General features: G+C 45.7%; 1 protein-coding gene across 6 annotated transcripts in view; it reads right to left on the reverse strand.

Annotated features, from left to right (window-relative positions):
* The window catches only part of ACTN1 (actinin alpha 1), a 131,653-nt gene that overhangs the window by 40,873 nt on the left and 70,224 nt on the right, over positions 1-20,556 (reverse strand). For all 6 annotated transcript variants that reach the window (XM_019551454.1, XM_019551451.1, XM_019551453.1 and 3 more), the window contains exons 4-6: positions 7,106-7,192; positions 6,514-6,601; positions 5,073-5,151 (exon numbers count right to left, since the gene is read on the reverse strand). In XM_019551454.1, coding sequence (XP_019406999.1) covers positions 5,073-5,151; positions 6,514-6,601; positions 7,106-7,192 — 254 coding nt within the window. The remainder of the gene's footprint in view (positions 1-5,072; positions 5,152-6,513; positions 6,602-7,105; positions 7,193-20,556) is intronic.

Consider the following 20,556-nt stretch of genomic DNA (forward strand, 5'->3'; position numbering starts at 1 on the left):
GTGACCTAGCAATGCTGACAACACCTCCAGCATGAATGCAAGCTACTTCCACAAAGAGTTCTGTTGTCAGCAGGGACAATGCTGTACAGGGAAGCGATGAAGCTCCACTGGCTAAGGAACTCCTTTTACTGGCACACACCGTACTCGGGGATTTGACATTGTCGATACAGTGCAGCCAAGCCTTTTACGTGAAACCTCTCAGCAGGGCTTTGTGCAAATGCTGTCCATATGTTAAAAGAGGAGGCATACACAGTGCACATCCCCTTGGTTTGGATTTCTTGGTAGTGTGGGCATGCACACACATGCTCTCTCTCCCCTCCCCACCTCTCTCTCTCTCTCTCTCTCTCTCTCTCACACACACACACACACACACACACACACACCAAAATTAAGCTGATATTGCGGAGCTGAGAAGAAATGAAAAACAACACAAAGTGTGGTGACACCAGGAAAAGCCTTAGCTCAGGAAACAGTGGAAAGGAGTGCTGAATAAAAGAAAGAGTCAGAGGACCTGAAGATCAGAGAAAGGTGCACATAAACAGAGAGGATGTCAATCTAGTAAAAGAAACCAAGATTTACTGCTGTTGACTGAAAACAGCATTTGGCAGCTAAACAGTGGCAAATACTTTCTCAGGCTGTGATCTTGTCAGCTCACAAGCTATGCAAGGTTGAGTCTGATCAGTCAGGGCTGTTAAACTCTCTTACATTTAGGTAGAGATATCTGCAAAATTTGTTCAGATACCTGCTTATACTGGAACAGTCTCATCAGCTATCACCAAGACTTTGGGCTTGAGCTGGTTTCTGCTCCTGCTCAAGAAGAGGAGCTGAGTAAGAGTAGGGGAATGGAAAAGGAAATAGTTGAGCTGCATGCCAGTGGTAGTGCAACACAGTGGGAAGATTTTAGGTGGAGGCTAATGTTGGAAAGGTTTTTGGCTACTTGCCTTCTAAAGTTCACAAATCTGTTCTGCTTACCAGATAGATTAAAGCTGTGCTACACAAGCTACTCTTTAATTAGTTAAATAGTTCTCCCATAGCAAGAAAGGAATAATGGGCACTTTGTAACTTTGGTGGCACTGTACCCAGTCAGCTTAGTGCACTATGGGTCCAGTACTGCCTACAGGGCCAGCCCCACACCATTCATCCAGCCTGTGTACTGGCTTCACTCCACTCATCCAGTCTTCAGGGCCAGATGAGTTAGATACCACTGATGTAGCTTATGTTGAAAGCAGAGAAGACTGTCTACAGTAGAGATTCCAGATGTGTTAGTTTACATCATACCTTTAAACTGATGTCTAAGCAAAGCCTAGAAGAGCAAAGAGAAAGGAAAAAAGACCAATGGTAGAAAGGATAGAGTATGGGGGAGAGGTTCTTGCCAAGGGAAAGTAGACAGGGAAATGAAAAAGGAATAAGGCCTACTCTATGCTACACTGCACTTGAGCAAATTCATACTCAAGAGCTCCTCTGAAGTAGCAGAGCTCTCCTTTCCTTTGGCAGTTACACCACCTCTGCCGAGCGGACAGAAGCTTCTTCCACTATGTGCCAGAAGCCATGTGCTGATCCCAGATGCCACTGTCCCTTCAACTGCTGATGCCTTCCTCAGGCACACTTTTCACTCAGGTGGAACCTGCAGCTGCTCATAGCCCACATGGGGCTGCCTGTGCCCGCTCCAGACATCCCCGTGCGGGCTGTGAGCACCTGCAGTGCGGGGCACCAGATATGGGGTGGAGGAGGGGCTGCTTCCCCCCCATGCTCAGCACCAGCTTGTAACCTGGCCCCACTGCCACGCTGGCAGTGGGGCAGGTTACAAGCTGGTGCTTAGCGTGGGGAAGAGTGGCCTGTTGCCCGTCCCACGGCTAGCACCCCACGCTGTAGCCATCTGCAGCCCAGATGAGGCTGCCTGTGCCTGCTCCAGACAGCCCTGTGTGGGCTGCGAGCGCCTGCAGCAGGGAGCACCGGCCATGGGGCAGGCGAGGGGCCGCTTTTCCCCATGCTCAGCACCAGTTTCTTCTCTGCTGGTGAGCAGGGGGTCGGGGCTGTACACTGCGCCTGTACCGTGGGGCTGTGGGGGGCACTGGGCGTGAGCAGGCGGGGAGTCAGTGGGAGCACAGGGCAGGGTGGCAGGAGCTCTATGGAGCCAGGCCAGCTCCCCCCTCTCCCTGCTGGTGTAGCCCAGCCCGGCTCCACAGACTCCTGCCAGCCTATGCCCCACTCTGGGCCCCACCGGAGCTGGCCCTGGGACATTGGTTCCAAGACATTGGGATGTTGGTCCAGGATGGTGACCAGGGGGTGGGGCACCTGTCAAGCGGCGGGACTACCCATGCAGCCCTGACAGCCTGCCAAAACTGGGTAAGCCGCCCTCCGCCCAAAATAACTGCCTGCCCTGGAATAGAGCCACAATGAGTATTGCTGCCAGGTTATGAGCGTTTGTGCCCGAAAGCTTGCAAAGAACAATTTTTCCAACTATTTAGTTGGTCTAGTAAAAGATATCACATCTACCTAAAGAACCTTGCCTGCCTATGTCCTTAGACCAACACCCCTAAGGTCGTGAGCAGGCACACACTGTGGCAGCTTGGCAGCTGGGGCTCCTATCTGCTGCTAGAATTGCCAGCAGGGACAGACAAGCATAGATGAGGGTCCTGTTGATGGTGTTTCTCTTTACTATTTTATAAAGCAGACACAAGATGAGAGAGAAGCAGGGGTTGCCAGTCCCTTCCCACAGCTACTTGATTTGGACAAGATAATCACCCTCATTTTCACTCTGAAAAGCTAGCAAGGACTTTTCCCCCCTTCCCTCACACCAGGTTTGTTTGGATTTAGGTTTGGCTTTTGTTTCTAATAAGGGAACTGTGCAGTTTCCCAGCTGGATTTTTTCCTTTTAAAGAGACATTGTTCAGCTGCTTTCTTTTTCCAATAGAATAAATTGAAAAGGGGATTGGTTCTAACCATTTCTTTTTTTTCACTGCTTCAGTTTGTGTAAATAAGTGGAGTCCTCCCCCATTGTTTATTCAGAATCATTAGGTGCTGACCCAAGACACAAACTGATACAATTAACTGTTCTACAAGACAATAAAAACCTCTCAGGTTATTGATTGTCTAAAATTTGAGGCGCCCTATAATTGACCGTTTCAAAGACACAGCTAATCTGATTAGCTCATTTGCAAGTTACTTTGATCCCATCCACCTAGCCTCATTGCAAGAAATAGGAATCCACTCCAGCAGTAACCAATGCTACAAATGGCATGTGCAGTCTCTGTTTGTGGCACACGATAAATCAGGGAGGGGACAGGGAGCACAGTAGCAGACAGGGCAGGAAGCAGAAGACAAAGCAGCAGATCAGGCAGGGAGCACAGGGCAAAAAGCAGAAAGCAGTGCAGGAGACTGGGAAGGGGGTACAGAGTAGGGTGAAGAAAGCAGAGCAACAGATTGGGCAGGGGAAGATGATCAGAGTGGCATTTGTGGAGGGTGTGGGGGTCAACTGGTGGCATGCCTGCCAAAAAGGTTGGTTCCCACTGCACTAGCAATATGACTTCAATGACTTCTATACCCAATGTGTTCAATTTACAGGTACCACATATGTATTTTCCTAAACTACCAGCCCCTTACACTGATCTTGGTAACAGACAGCCAGCTTGAGCCTTTCCTTCTTGTGCATCATCACCATGAGTAAAAATCCTTCAAAGATATGCCTCAGTAACCTCTGTACAGTCCCTGTGCCTTCAGTAAGTGTGCACAGATATATTAAGTATGCTGCTTTATTGACAATACAAAAGTAGAAAGAGAATCCAGTTCACTCCTTCATACCTCTGCTACCTGAGGAATGCTGTGGGTTATACAAAGCACTAAACACTTATTTTGGTCACTAAGTCATACCTGCTGCTTCACAAAGGGAGTTGATCTTTCAAAGAACAAGATGGTATTTTTGGTCATTTTTCAAGAGGTAGGAAACTTTAGTGAAAGCACTTTTTTTTTGTTTACCATACTAATCTAAGGACTAGGAAGAGCTGCAGTGTTGTAGCTGTGATGACCCAGAGAATAGGCAAGAAGCAAGTTTTGCCTGATGGTATTTTTTTTTATTGGACTCAACTCTATTGTTGGGAAGAGGCATTAGATAAGATTTCAGCCACACAATGCCCTTCCTGAGGACCTTCACTTTGTTCCCAAAAGTTTGTCTAACATCACTCCCAACTATGCAGTTGATCCAAGGAAAGTTATTACTGTAATAAACCTTCCTTCTCACATAAGTATCAGGAAGTCATCTTAGAGCCATTGGACTCTAACTACTAACTTGGCAGCCCATGACAAGTCTTCATTCTGGCAGAAGAGTACACATACGCCTGTTTCTCAGCTGTTCTGTAAAAAAAGGCACCCTCACAGCCCGGTATCCTGTTCCATCCTGTTTGCTCCAGAAACACTGCCTCTAATGTTGACTTGACTGGCAAATGCATATAGTTTGCACATGTACTTAGTGTCAGACTTGGCATTGCTGAGAGCATATCTGCACTACAGGCTTACTGTGCCAGGCAGCTCAAACACTGCACTGCTCTGTGTGCACTACCTCCCTGACTGAAAACAGCACAGCCGTGTTCATATGGTGCTGCAGACAAATGATTTATCCCTGACCCTCAGGAGTACTAATTAGTTCACCAGCAACACTGCATGAACACAGATGCCTTTTGCAGCTGAAGAGGTAGCGTGTGGAGAGCATCAGGGTGTGTTTGAGTGTGTTGCTGCCCAGCACATAAGCCTGAGTTGCAGACACACAAACTTTTGCAAGTTGGGACCTATGCACATGTGACTGATTGTTCCTACATAGTACAGCCACCAATAAGTCATCTGAAATCAAGCCAGCCAATAAGTCATCTGAAATCAGGAAAGAGTAGGGAGATAATTCATGAAGTTTCCCTTGGTGAAGTGGAATGTATTGATTTCTCTTTTTCTTCCCCAAACCCCAGTAAGTGTCAACATCAGTTGCAGCTGAAGTCCTCCAATTACTGCATGTCAGACTAGCTTTCCTGCCTCTTATCTTCCATAGACCTGGGGCACCTGCTCCTCAAAACAAATGAAGTTGGTACCTTTCGTAGCTTCCCATAGTCGATGAGCTCTGGGCGATGTCTGTGAATCAAAGCACAAAAGCCAAGACCATCCTTCCAGCTGTAAAGAAGGTAGAAGAGGACATAATTAGTGATGTTCAAACAGGTGGAGTGGCAGGCAGCTGACTGAAAGTGCACAGCAGATGGGACTAAGATGCTGAGAGCCTAGATCATTACTTCAGGCTTCATCTACTTTTAGCTAAGGCTTCATTCAGTAAGCATTTAAATGTGAACAAGGCCTATTTCTGCATCAGGCTCCTATCCTGCTCCCCCTGAAGCCAACGACAACAATGCCTACAGCCTTCAGTGGTCTGGGATCATTTTTATTGCTGCCACATCTATTACCACAACATTTTCATTGTCAAATAGAATCTGAATAGTACTAATGGGCAGAAACTGAGTTTGGGCATGAAAAAAATAGGTGAATGTCTGAATTTGCATGAAAATACTTCTAGGAAAAGACAGATAAAACATGGAGGGGAAAATTATCACTCTGGGTTACATCTATCACTATGCTTGCTATCTCTGCCCTCTCCCCAACCAGTTCAAGCTTGTCATACAGAATCAGAGAGAGAGACAAGTCTGATGTCCATTAAGTAGCAGAAATGACCTGTCTCCTACCATCAAAAGGTGGAAGATGAGAAAAAACCCCAAAACAAAGACAAAAATCAAACAGTTTTTATCAGCTGCATGTTTCCCCTCTCAGAAAATGGCTTATTCCTTGCAAAGTATGTGTTGTACTGATTTGTTTAACCAAACTGTGGGATTCAAGTACTGGAGGTCCCTTCATTTCCAGGAAGTGTTTGCACACCCTAGCAGATCTCTCACTTGGCTATGTCACATGACAGCCAGGCTCACAAACCCTCCAGGTGTAGATGCAGGACATACCAGCAAAAAGTGCTTTTGCTTTCGTAGCTCATAATGGTACTCTGAACCATACCAGCAAAAGGAACTGTACCATTTACAGTTGCTTTGACCAGTATAAAAATATTAACAATGCCTCTTCCTAGCATTTCCATGCCGGCAAACATTTCTAGTGTAGACCTCACTTTAGGAACTACACTTCCTAAAGCTATTTGTAGCATCACTGGTTCAAAAATGTTTTGACCAGCCTCCAACATGAACAGCATCTTCAGGAAATGTAATGCTCCAAAATATTTGTCGAAGGTAGTAATTGTGGCCAGAGTGAGGAACTGGGGGGCTGGTAATCTGCGTGCTATGACGGGCTCTGATGCTACTTTACTGTATGGTATTGGACAAGTCTCTACAGCCCATTTTTCTCCTGTATAATAGGAGGGTAACAGCAAGTCTCACAATTATTTCCTTCAGAATTTGGTAATGCAAGATGCCTAACAGTGCCAAGAGCCTTATGGACAAACATGACCTGTCAAGATCATAAAGATAATCCCCACCTCTGACTCACCTGATATGGAAGTTCTGGATGTTCACATTTTTGTAGGGGGCTGTCTTCCTCTGACACCATAATAAAAGTCCTTCTTTAGCAGATGTCTCTAGAAAAAGAGCAAAGGAGGCAAGTGGACTAACCAATTTCTCTGGAATTTTTTCATCCCTCGGGTTCATTCTGGCCCTTTACTACCACAGCACTGAGCCATGCCTTTAGCTTCCTTTTTTGAGGGAATGTACTCTTATACAGCTCTCAGATTTAGGACACCTTTGTGAGACTAGTAGCAAAATGACCATTTCCATGGATCAGCCAGTAAGGGAATGTTCTGGAGTCTATGACCGCCTCCCCATCCATTTCATGCACCTTATAAATACTCTCTAGGGAGAAGGAGTTAAACACTCTTCCCAGGATGTCTGTACCAACCTATGAATTGGCCAGAAAGGGAAATCACAGCACAAGCCAACTTGGATCTTAGTGGCTCCCTGATGGCTTCCAGGATGTGCTGATTCGGTACCACCAGAGCTGGATCTCATGTAGCAAAGAGATGCTGTTGCCCTGACCACAAGGACCATCCATTCTGAAACAGCAGTGGAAAAATACCAAGGTTTACCTTCTACTGAGATATCCTGAATGGCAAAGCGAAGGATGATGGTCCAGATCATTCCAAGGGTCATTTTAACATTGCCATCAACAATTTCTGCAGGGGGAGAAAAAACAAGTTCATGCTGGGTGTGCAAATCCCAGTGCAAGACTGAATAAAGAAACCTGGAGAGCACTGCCACTTACAGAGCTGAAAGCCAGCATTCTAGCCTTACCAGTCTCATTTACGCATCTCAGTCCTACTACTGACCGCTGAAGAGAGGCCGACAGCCTTTGAGATTGCCAGCAGGGGGATGTTATACCACTGTAAGGGAATGCGTGAATTTAAATCTCTCTAATGCCCCACATAGAGGCACTTACTGCAGTGAAAAGTACCTTTTACATTGCTGAAGAAGCTTAAGAAAAAGCCACTTCTATTCTCGAATAAGTATCCAGAAGGCGTCACAGTGGTATAGTGATCTCAATTTGACCATATCAATATAATTTCACCAGTGTATGGGTGAAGCTCTCTCCATGTAGCTAAGCCCTGAAAGCTAGTTCTGCAGTACAGACAAAGATCCATTGAAACAACCGAGAGCCACCCACATTTAATTTGTAAGCAAAGCTACGTGCTGGTCTTCAGACTGCATCTGTGGAGGGCTACTTTCAGCTATAAAACTTCCAGTAAAATAAACCAATGTGTTTCTGCATCAAAGTGTAAACACAGGGGCTGAAGAAAAAGTAAAAGGATGTGCTTGCTTATCTGCATGAGTGGAGCATAACATCCACTGAGATGTCAAGCAGATTGTACTTCGTTGCTCAGTGTACTCTGCAGTGTAAATCAGCTGGGGCTGACAGCTCAGAGGCTTTAGAAACCAATCCTGTGCACAAGTGAGACATAATCTGTTTAGAATTTGAGAGAAAAGTTCTGGAGAGGGCTCAGAAAAGGGTTGTAATTGTGCACAGATCAGTTCCAAGGAATACAAATGACATAGCCAACAGCTGGTTCACATACTCCAGAGAACCCCTGACAGACATGAAGATCCCGCACAGGTTGAAAAGGAAACTTTCTCAACATTTTTAATAAGCCACACTAATATATGCCCTGTGTTACTGCCACCAGAGGTGAACTGGAAAGATTCCTGTAAAATTTATGCCATGAGTTCTTTTTGGACATTGACTAGATAGTTGCTCTCCTGCAGTTTCCTGCTCTGATTTCAATTATGAAGCCATTGCAAGCTATTCTGACTTACAGCCAAAAGGGTTCAATACAAATTACTGCATTAGGTTTGCACCAATTGAATGCCATCAAAAAGGCAGGAAGGGTTTGGTTTTGCATCAATACACTTATACTCATGCAGCTATCCCAGCACTAGTGCAGATGGCATGTACCGGTGGCTTGGACTAGTTGTAGTTCCCAGCATTTTTGGTTTGATTGTGCAAGTCACAATATTTGGCATTGTCCTTAAAGCCTCAGCTCTGAGCATCCAGGAATTACATGAAAAGCTCAGTTTTTCATTTTAAATTGGGCAAAAATGTGACCGTTGAGAAAAGCTTGAAAACACAAATCCTGAAGGCTTCAAAGGATTCCAAATAGAAAATGAAAACTCCAAAAGAAATCTCGTTATGTTAAGCCAGACTCATGGTTCTTGGAAGCTTGAGGTTGATAATGCAGCCACCATGACATTCCCTGGTGACTTACAAGAGCAAACCTTGCCAGTGCAATCCTGGTTTGTACTGCGCAATGGGTTTGCACTGATACAGATCTCCCAATTTTAGAAAAAAACCCTACAAACAGATTAGCCATCTCACTCCCCTTGCTCCGAGCACACACACATACCTCTTCCTAGTTACAGGACACTTGCAGACTACAGTGCCTTTTGTATTCCTACTTGGGACACACTGGTATAGGAGCTAAGTGTGAAAGGTTCAATTTGCTCAGGAAGAATAACCAGAGAACCATCCACATGGGGTGACACTCGTTTGTGCAATCGTATTGGAGAGATTTTAATAAGGCCTTAATAATAAATACATAAAGCACGTTTCAGTCTCATTATTTTTGTTGCTATTATGAAAAACACCTGAGATGGTACAGACAAAACACATTCATGAAAACATCTTTGTTTTTTATTTATTGTGCATTTGATAACAGTTTGCATGGGGTTTTTACAAAGCAAGACAGAAAATATTTATACCCCCAACACAAATAAGAGAAACCTATGATTATAAAAATCACAGCAGTTGACAGGGAGGGTCAGGGGCATATCTAAGACCTGAAAATCCTTTCAGCTTTCTAGATTAATGGACTAGATTTAAATCTGAGAATATTTCTTTATTTTTGAAGATACCAAACAAACAATAATAAGTGAATCAGCAATGTGAAGCAGGTAGTATTTTACAAGCGTATTTTAAATGGAAGCAGAGTAGAAGTGACTTCCATAACACCATGGGGGGGCGCAGAGGCTAAAGCAGGAATACAGTGAAGGAGCTCTGGCTCCCAGCCCTATGCTCAGATCACTTCTCAGGCTACAGCCTCCTCAACTCAGCCCTTCCTCAGTACTCTTATGGTGTGACTAGAAGCAATCCTGTGCTCTTCTGAATTAAACCAAAAAAGGGAAGCTGCGTTTCACCTAGACCCCCCTGGACCCTCAGCTTGCTGCTTTCCTGGCACTGCACAGTCCAGCCATGTCTGATCTGGAGGAACTCAGAGGTTTCCTCCATTTTACCTCTGCAAATGGCCACATGACAGTTCTCTTGATCAAGAGAGGCTGAGCAGCTGCAACCTCCCAGGCAGAAGCTAGTGCCCTGAGAACAAGGAACCATCCTGCCTTGGCAGGGAGTGCAATTAAAAAAAAAAGCCTTCTCTAATTATTTTTGTTCTGATACAAGTTACAGAGTTGCTACTCTTAGCTGGTAGTGATCAAGCAGTCTTCCCTTTCAGAGCCCAATTACTCCCTGGGACCCTGTGGACAAATTCTCTCAGGCGGATGAAAGAGGACAGCGGTCCCTCACCTATACTCCCAGGCAACTGTCCCACCCTTACCCATGCACTTTCCCAGCACTGTGCAGCGGTGTAGCTTAAAATGTGCCTTGGGCAGCACAGGGTGGGAGGGTGCTGAGTGGGCAGCTAAGCCTTACTCCTCATGCAGGGCCTACAATAACATAGCCACGTGGCATGGGCTACTGCTGCCTCAGCACAAGCTCCCTGAACATAGGAGGCAGTGGGGGCTCCTGAAGGGCTCCCATGCTGGCAGCCCCTCTGCATAAGTGTCTGGAGCTGGTGCCCTACTCTCTGTCTCCCCCCAGGTTATGCAACTGCCACTGTATTCCCTATCCCTCGGGATCACTCTCAGGGCATTTGACTCTAGGATTCTAGAGGTGCCTAAGAGCATCTCTTGTTTCTAATACAGGGGGCAAGACTCTTGGTGCAAGGAGGAGAGAAAGTCCATGGAGTTTTCTGGCTCCCTTGACTACAAAGGGAGAAATTTCACAACACAGCAGAAGATCTAAAGCAGTTGTGCTCAACCACATGAATGGTGTGGGGCTGGTCTGCAGGCCAGATCCTGGCACTGCCCCCTCTCTGCTCCATACTCTGAAACTGGTCCGCGGGGGCCTGGCACTGCACCCTCCCACCTCCAGCCCCCTAGAACCCAGAGCCCAGCACTGCCCACTCGTGCCCCGTGGGATTGAGGTTCTGGGGCTTGACACCATCCCTTCCTACCCCCATGCATCACGATTAGGTCCTGAGGACCCATCAATCCCTGCATACCAGGATTAGGTCCCAGGGGCCCAGTGCTGCCCCTCCTGCACTGGGATAGAGCCCTGGGGCTTGGCACTGCCCTTACCTGGCCTTGTGTACTGGGATCAGGTACCCCAGCCAGCATGCAGGACCTGGGGCTCTCCACTGGCCCAGATATTTAGCAGCAGGGGAGCAGTGGCACTGCGTCACTCCCCTTCCTGCCCCCCCCCCCAACTTTCTGGTCCTCTGGGGAGCCCTGAGGGCTGGATAACACAGTACTGTGCGCTGCATCTGCCCCATAGGCTGGGGGTTGAGCACCCTGATATAAAGCAATTAAACATAACTAACAAGAGCAACCTAAAACCTCCTGAAGTAACGACTCAATGTTTGTTCCCCATGGTCATAACTGATACTGAACTGTTTGGGAGCAGTTCACATATGACAGGAAAGGACCAGTGACCAGCAAGTGCCTCCTCAGGCACTGTTTGTGCCTCCTAGGTGGGAGCTCTGCCAGGATTCACTGCACTTCCTCTAGCAGCATCAGACTGTTCTATGCAGCAGCAGCTAGGACACGTAATTCATGTGATTTACGTCTGATATAGGATGGATCAGTTTGACACTGAAGCAGCTGAAAGTTTGCAGCCAATGGCTGGGAATTCTTTTGCACCACTGAATATGCTTCCATTTGATTGCTATTATTGCACTATGCACGAACAACAAGATATGGAATAATTACTGCACTTCCATCCATTTGTTTGACAGCCAATTAAGGGACTGACAAATATGCACTCTTCAGGAACAAGACTGGCTTGTTACAGGGATCTGGGTTTTAAAATGCCATCCCCTATTTCATATGCATGACTTAATAATCCACACTCTTTGGATAATGTAATGGTACCATACCGTCTTCTCCTCCCCTACCCAGGCAGTAAGATGCAGCTTCAGTACTAGTAAGAATTATCTTTTCTCTTGGCAATTTGTGTGAGTCACCCACCAGAATATAGCTTGTAGTTACCCCATACAGAGAAGCAGTTTGCACCGTTTGAATAACTGGCATAAGAGAAGATATTATTGATTAAGTGAGTGAGAGACACCGCCTGCTACACAGTAGTTATCAACATGTCAGTTTACATCCAAATGAGAAACATTAAAGAAGATCAGCCCTATGGTCACCACAATGGTTTGTTTATCCAAACAGGAGACATAAAATAAACAGCCTCCAAACTGAGGTCTAGAGGAGGCATGCAGCTATTGATGGACTAGGAGCAAGACAGATCTAGGACAGACTGCTGACATGGGCCATGGGGGTGTAGATGTCACACTCCATTCCTTCACTTCCTGCCCCAGCTCCCTAATTGGGAGTGGGCAAGAGATGGAGACAAAAGATAATCCTATGTCACAAACGCTGTAATGCTGAGCCATCTCCTCAGTCTCTCTTTTTCCCCCCTGTCATATTCATGCCTGCACTGCCTGGAATTTAAGTGGGTGTCCTGCTCAGATGGGAATTTTATATTGTTGCGGTCTTCAGCTTTATTTTCCTCTCAGTTACCTGGTAAGAATCAGGAGTAACCTAACTAAAATCAATAGTTATTCTGCGGTAAGTGACAGAAGAGCCATACCTTGTGCCTTTAAGAAGCTGATTATTTTCTTTGCAGACTGGAGAAACAAGTAAAACAGATTTAGTCAGAGGTTAAATGTTAGCACCTCTTGACCCTGACTGTTGTCATGAACAAAACAGTATACCTGCAAGAAGCTGAGAGACAACTTTCCAACATGGAGTTTTATAAATTCCTGACTCAAGACTTCATGGACCAATATCAGAGGGAACTATGCAAGCTCTGAAAGATGCTACCTCTTAAAACACAGGAAAGGATTGATGCTTCTACCTCCCAGGATCCCAGGCCAGGCACCCTTTACTTATTACCCAAAATCCACAAACCTGGCAACCCAGGACTCCACATTATCTATGCTATTGGCACTATTATATAGGGAGTGTCTGGCTACGTTGACTCATATTTCTGTGTGCCACTGGAGCTGCCAGCTATTTGAAGGACACCATAGATTTCCTAGCTTCTATTGACAAGTTTCCATCTACCAACATATATTAGCTACCATGGATATCACATCTCTGTATACCAACATACCACATACGGATAGATTACAAGCCATATGGAATATTATCTGACATTGACATTGCTTCTGTTTCCACCACATTATTTCCACACATACCTATTTCAGATTTGGAGACTATCTATACCTACAAATGAACAGGACTGTTATGGTCTTGCATATGCCCCTCTCTCCCTCCATCCATATATTTATGCCAGACCTTGGGGACTGCTTTCTCTGTAGCTGCCCTCCCATACCCCTTGTATATCTAAGGTACACAGATAGCATCTTCATCATATGGACACAAAGGAAGTAATCCCGCAATAAATTCCACCAGGACTTTAGCAATTCCCACCTGTAGCAGGGCACTAAGGTGCCTGCTACTTGTACAGCAGGGATAACTACCCAGGTGCAGGTTGCTACAGTAACCAGAGGGCGCTAGTGACCCACATCTGCCAGCAGTCAGATGACTGGAAGGGGCAGGGCCTGGCTCACATTTAAACCACAAGGCTGAGGCCAGGTGGGCAGTTCCCTGCTGGCAGCCAATGGGGAAGGAGCTCTGCCTGAGCAAGCAAAAGGGAGAGACCTGACCACACTAGCAGCTTCTGATACTGGTGAGAGATAGAGCACCCTTGGGGTGGCTTCAGTGATGTTATAGCCAGGCGGCTTGAATTTATGTTATAGTCCAGGGGCTTGTGTTTTGTTTGCTGTTTTGACTGGTAGCTTGGGAGAGGCTATAAGGGGATGGAGGAGGCCTCATAGGGGGTCTGCGCCAGCGAGAGCGCAGCATTGGGGCCGTGCTGACCCTGAGCACCAGCCACAATGCTGCACATACCTCATAAGGCTGGGGTGTATCGAAACACCCATTACAGAAACGGGGCTAGTGTATAGCAGGAAAGCCATGTCCAAGAGGACGAAAAGGCAGCCTCCCTATTATGTGTTTAACATCAAAGACGTGACGGGCAAGAATTGCTTTTTAGACTAACTGGGAACGGTAAGGGGATGTTAGGGGAGAATACGGTGATCCCTAGGATGCCATCTGGTTACACCACCCCTCCAAACTGACTCTTGAACACTCCCACTCAACATATACACTTCTTAGACACCACTGTGAAATGTTACAATGAACACATCACTACCATGTTATATTGGAAATCAAAAGACTGCTACAGCTACCTTCATGCCACTGGCTTTCATCACAAGCATACCACTAGACGCATCATCTACAGCCAGGCTCTACACTAGGGATACACACCTTAGGAATTTGAAACAGGTATCTCTATCCAGCAACAACCTACCTCCTATTCTCAACAAAGCACCAGGCCTTGCTCCAGACCCACAAGCCAGCTGTGCCCCCTCATCAACATGTATTACAGCATCATTGGACCACACAATGTGGATTATAACCTAGGATTCATTCACCTGATCTTGTACCATCACTTGCTTACAGCACCCCTCTGCTCAACACTGGAGAGATATGACAATCCCTATGTGAAAGAATGAATGGATACTGATCTGACATCAATTCCGGAAAGACACGCAAGCCTGCAGCAGAACGCTTTAACCTCCCTGGACATCTACCCATGTCCTCAAATTAACTGTTCTTAAAACAACAGGATTCTAAAAATCAACTTGAATGCAAAATTGAAGGGGAAGAAGTCTTCTATAGACTGGATTATGTTAAGTATGCGCTCAACAGACTCTGGGATCTTATCCCATTACCTGTACTAGTTTTTATAACCCTCATGTCCCTCAATGAGTTAACTGCTTTTTTCTTCCTTTTGATTTCTTCAATCTACCTTCGTCTCTCTCTGCAGTGCCTCATGCTTTCCTCCTCCTTTCTCTATGCTTTGTATTTATATGACTTTATTCTCTGCAAGTCCATTCAGGGCTTCTGATGAAGGGACCTGGTATCTCTGTAGTTTACAAAAGCTCATGCCTCTGAACAAGTTAGTCTATTAGGTGCCAGCCTGCCCTGCCTTCTACCTGAATCCTGATAGACATCAAACTCCCAACTGGAATCCAATTACATCCAAGAAGGACCCCTAAAGAGCTTGAATCTCTCTTAGAGATTTTCAACATCACATGGATAATTCGTTTGAAAGACACACCTGGCTAGGGTCGTCCTTGAACCAGGTTTACATACAACAAAAATCCTGTAGGCAAGAGTCTTGATCACACAGACTAAGCTTAAATCACTTTTAAAGGTTAATACCAGTGCCTTAGATCATAGTTTCTCAACCTGTGGTATGCGTACCCCTTGGGGTATGGGAGACAAGGGCAGGGGGTATGCGGGTACCCCAACTCTCTCTCTTGCCCTCTTTTCCTCTCTCTCTTGCCCCTTTGTCACAGGGCACTTTAGGTGCCCGGCTCCTATAAAGAGTGGGAACTGCCAGGGAAAGAGCCCTAGCAGTGAGTAGGGAGCCCCAGCTGTGGATTACCAGGGCAACCAGAGTGAGCCAGCAGCACACCTGCCAGCAGTCAGCTGATAGGAAGGGGCAGGGCAAGGCTCACAAGTTCCAGGCCTGAGGCCAGTTCCCTACCAGCCACCAAGGGGGAAGGGGCTCTCCCAGAGCAACCGAAGGGGAGAGGCATGTCCGCAGGAACCGCTCCTGCCACTGTTGAGGAACGGAGTATTCCCTGGTAGGGTGACTTATAGCCCGGCGGTTTGGATTTTGTTATAGCCCAGGGGCTTGTATTTTGTTTGCTGTTTTAACTGGTGGCTTGGGTGAGGCTATAAGGGGATGGAGGAGGTGTCATAGGGGACCAGCAGCAGTGTGGGGACCCCAGTGCCAGAGAGGGCGTAGCACTGGGGTTCACGGACCCCGGCACCAGGGAGGGAGCAGAGCAAGACAAGGCTGTGGAGAGCCCAGGGAGGACAAGGGGAGATAAATTATAACAAGGCCCGGACAAACAACATCAGTACCATTGGCGAGGCTTGGGCTGTGGTGTAGGGGAGGAAAAAGAGCTGCAGATAGCACCCCCTGGCATCAGGGCAGTAAATGGGCAGCCTCCCACTAATTAACACCAATTAACAACAAGGCATGGCAGGCGAGAAGGCGGGGGGGGGGGCTTGGCCCATAACAGGTGGGCAGGTTCACCAGTAGACAGACCCCAGAGAGGCATAACTTCCTCCTCTCAAAACTATGGCAAAAAATTTGATGCACCACGCATTGCACAGCACTTTAAATTCCCCAGTAATAATTTAGTGTGGTATACTTTGCCTGGCACTGGTTTCAGCCCTCTTAGCTTTGACCAACATCACCTCAAGCCCAGATACATACTTGAGTTGTGCACCCCTGGTGTAAAAGGTGGCAACCCTACCCACACCAGATCAGACATCTGTCATATCATGGCAGATTATATACACAGTCCTTCTTCCAACATATAAAATCCCCTGGAAAATTGAGTGTTGGGGTACTTATTTTAATAAGTTAGGGGGTACTTACTACTTAAAAGGTTGAGAAACTACCTTCAGTCACTGACTGTTAATGTAGTTGTAAACAGAAGTTTCTTCTTTGTATTGGTTATTATGTTTGCTTACTCTGCACTTTGAGTAAAGTGGACATGGAGAATGTCCTGCTCTGCTGTTGTTTATAGCAGGGCTGTCCAGCTGGATGCCAACCAATATGTGACCCCCAACCTGAGGCTCCCAGCCTCCTGGTCTGGTCCCTCCTTCCCCCATCAATCTCCTGATGCTGTCATCAGGGTCTATGTGCTCTTTCTCTCCCTCCTCCTGCTTCTATGTCTTTTTCTCACCCTTGGAAGTAGGGCAGGGCAGCACAGCAGTGATGCACAGTGAGTGCAGTGGGGAGAGAGGGTGAATGTGCGAGACATGTCCTGTACAGAGTGTGACCAGAAGGCTTGTGGCTTTTGGCCTCCCAGGAACTGGACATCCCTGGTCTATACAGAATTTGAACAGAATGGTTGGAAATGTTTCCTCCGCCATCTTTAAAATGATAATGGTGGATGCCAGAGAGAGTATTGAATAGGGCAGCAGTTCCCAAACTCTGATAGATTGTGCACCACCAATTTAAAATGATACAACCTTAAGTACCACCAGCATTTTTTTCTGTTTAACCTTAAGTACCACCAGCAAATTGTCATATAAAGTAATTATAATAAAATCTGTTAACGTGTACCAGTGACAGGTTATCTGAGTACCACTGGTTGTACCCATACCATAGACTGGGAACTGCTGGAATAGGGAATAGATCACTCTAGATATATTCAATTCAATGCTTTCCCTCCATAGCATCCATTTCTGCTACTCTCAGAAACAGAATACTGGGCTAGATGGATTAACCCAGCAAAGCACTTCTTATGTTCTTAATTCAGATTGACTCTGGTTCTCATGTACTACCACAGTGAAGCAATTTTAGCCTTGTAAATACCAGAGCAAGCTTGTTATTTGGTGGAATGTAGAAGAAAAGTCACAGAAATATTTTATTGGCTTCATGTTTGAAGAAAACAGGATTTTACAAGGTTTAAGTTCTAGACTGAATTCACCTAACAGTGGTCTCATTTGGAGTTTTTCCCCTGAGCTTCCTTTTTGGAAGGAGGAAGGAAGCTATTCATTTGTCTACTTTAACAATAACAAAAGCATCTAGAAGCAGATGGCAAAGTCCAGTAACAAACTGCTTTTGTTTAATATAGATATATTTTTAGTTTTGTTTCAAGGGCCAAATTACTTCTGAATTCTATTGAGCAAAGCCCAATAGTCAAGTTCCAAATTTCGACTAAGCAGAGCTCAATCATTCAAATCTGTGTGGCTCTACCACCAGGCAAGTCTCCTCCTTCCTAGTCAGTCTGGGGCTTCAGATACTCCCCAAATTTGTGGCAGGCATCCTATGTGCAAGGCCCAGAGACCCCGGGGTTCAGATACCCATTATTTTCACTTGCTCCTAGCCAAAGGGGTGAGGAGCAAGCCCTAGGGAAAGCGAAAAACCGGTCCCCCATTACCACAAAGTTGTGCAGTTGAGTATTCTGCATTTGGAGAACCTCACAGGAATCAGTCTGCCTGGAGTGCAAGGGACAGGCCTCACCCTGGGGAAACCATCTTCACAATCGTTGTGTTGCCCCTGCCAGGCTGATCTCATCCAAAAGGCTGAGTCAATCTTGGCCAAAACAGTTTTGTTTAACACAGGGAAAAATACAGCCCAGGCTGCAGATCCTTCATGCAGGATGCTATGCCACATGTCATTCCTTATCTCCCTTTATACGGTCTCGCTTGTGATTTGAGCAATTGGCTATTTGTGTAACACTTTGGTGGAGAATGTGGGCATCTCACAAAGATTCTATATGCGTTTGTGCCCCTGCTGCAGTTACCCTTAAACTTTCCAAATCCCATCACTTGAGCAAGTTGTTTATTTAACAGAGCCACCTCTTCCTATTTGTCAGGCAAAGAAAAAGATTTTTAGAAGCCTCCCTTAATAGCCAAATAACTGCAGCTTCTTTTCTCATGGAATGTGGAGGCTTATCATACAATTCAACATATTTTTCTTTGAAATCGGTAATAGTGCAGTCATCTGCTACTGCCTGTTCAGTCCAACGGCTGTGCCCAAATCACTGGAGCACTTGCTTCAACAGATTCATGTCCTGCAGATCCATAGGCAGTGGATTTTTTACATCTTTTTTTTTTTTTTTTTTTATCTGCCTCACCCCTTACTGTCTTTCTTTTAAACATTCTAACTTCCGTCTCCTGTATTGTTCTTGCTGCTTAGAGTTAGTCCCCATCTATTATTTCTTAAAGCTATTAAGCCAGTCCGTAAAACATGACAAAAGTCAGACTTCCCAATATCGCCAAGTTTAAAAAAACCAAAATCCAAATCAAAGCAATGGACCCCTCTACAAGTGGTCCAGACTGCACAGACAGTCCACAACCCACAAATGAGCTTCTAATCATTCACAGACCACAAATGAGCTTTCTAAATTAATCCAAGTTCAAAGTCAAAATCCAAATTAACTCACTGGGCTCCTTTTTACAGCCAATCCAAAACCCACAAAGTGAGCTTCTTTTTCTTTTTTTTGTAGTCAGTCTGACCCGAGACCACTGTACCTGGCACTACTACCACCGGGCAGTGTGCGCACCTTCAGATAGACAGACAAATAAACACACAGATAGGACTTACTATACAGATAACATAAAACTGGTTAATAACTGCAACATAGAACTGTATTTACCCCCACATGCACTCTCCACCAAAAATGTTACACAAATTGCCAATTGCTCAAATCACGAGTAAGACCTTATAAAGGGGGATAAGGCAAAATGCCACGTTTATTGATCATGTGAATTAGACTTAGAGGTCCGGACACACCACTCATATAGACACACGCATAATATGTATGACTATTTGTATCTCACACACACATACACACACTACAAACTGACATGGACAGACATACAGACAAAACCACTCCAGTAAAATGTTATAGTTACCAGCAGATGTTACTCAATATTAGCACTGGACGGCCGGGTCCAAGCTTATTGAGGATATGAGTGGGGGTTTACAGGTATGTGTGCCTGTGCTCCATGAGGCTGCAGAGAGTGGATTCCCCATCTTGGCTTGCCTGCATCTCCATTTTATAGGGATTTCAAGTCTTTGGGCATTGGGATTTTTCCATACCCAGCTTCTGTTTTTGCAGTTGCTCCTTCATTTGTCTATACCTTATCTCAGCCCGAGGTCAGTTTGGTTGTCAAAGCTGGTATCTTAGCTTTGGGGTTTTTGCTGCCTGTCTGGCAGGATGTGTGCATTCTTCTTCCTCGTTATCTCTCTTGCTCTTGGCTGCAAAGGGATTCTTCAGCCATTCGTTAATTAGTTTACTGACTGGTAACTTAGATTTGGTGCCTTGTTGCTTATATAAACAGTTACATCTTCTCCCATCTCTATGCCATTCTCTCACCATTCACCCTTTTACACACTTGTACATAAAGGCCATGCAGAGTTCATTCACTTATGTTGAACAGAAGGATACAAAATGGAGTTTACAAGTTGCTTATAAGACAAGACTAACATGATTACATTTCACCATTACACTCTATGTTAACATCAGCTACATTAGTTCAGTTCCTGCTACGCAGGGGCAGGCAATTATTTTGGCAGGAGGGCCACTTACTGAGTTTTGGCAAGCTGTTGAGGGGCACACGGGTAGCCCTGCCCTTTGACAGGTGCCCCACCCCCTGGTCGCCATCTTGGGATGGGAAGTCCTACCATCTAGCTCCTGACCTTTGCCACCAGAAGTCCCTCCCCTTACTCCCAGAAGTACTTTTTTCAGCAAGGGGTCTTGCCGTCTCAGAACCAGAAAAATACCAAACAATATTCTAAAAATCAAACATCTACAACATTAATTTGATTTTTAAAATATTTTTGTCCTGATTTATATGCGTTTGTGTAGTGTACATGGAAGTGACTGCACAATAGCTTAAAATGAAGTCTTACTCTTGTATATTGCAGGGGAGTAGAGGGCTTCTCTCTCCCACTCTCTCATTGCATGGACACGAGGCCTGTGCAAGTCAGCAGTGATTCAATCCGGCTTCGGATCCGGCTGCTTTGGATAGCTGCAATCTGACCTGGAGCTCCAGACTAGGTTTCTGCCTTGATTTGGCCAAAGCTTCAGAGCCGCCTCGGAGA

Source organism: Crocodylus porosus, unplaced genomic scaffold (assembly GCF_001723895.1).
Source record: "Crocodylus porosus isolate Cpor-Errol unplaced genomic scaffold, CroPor_comp1, whole genome shotgun sequence".
Lineage (NCBI taxonomy): Eukaryota > Metazoa > Chordata > Crocodylia > Crocodylidae > Crocodylus > Crocodylus porosus.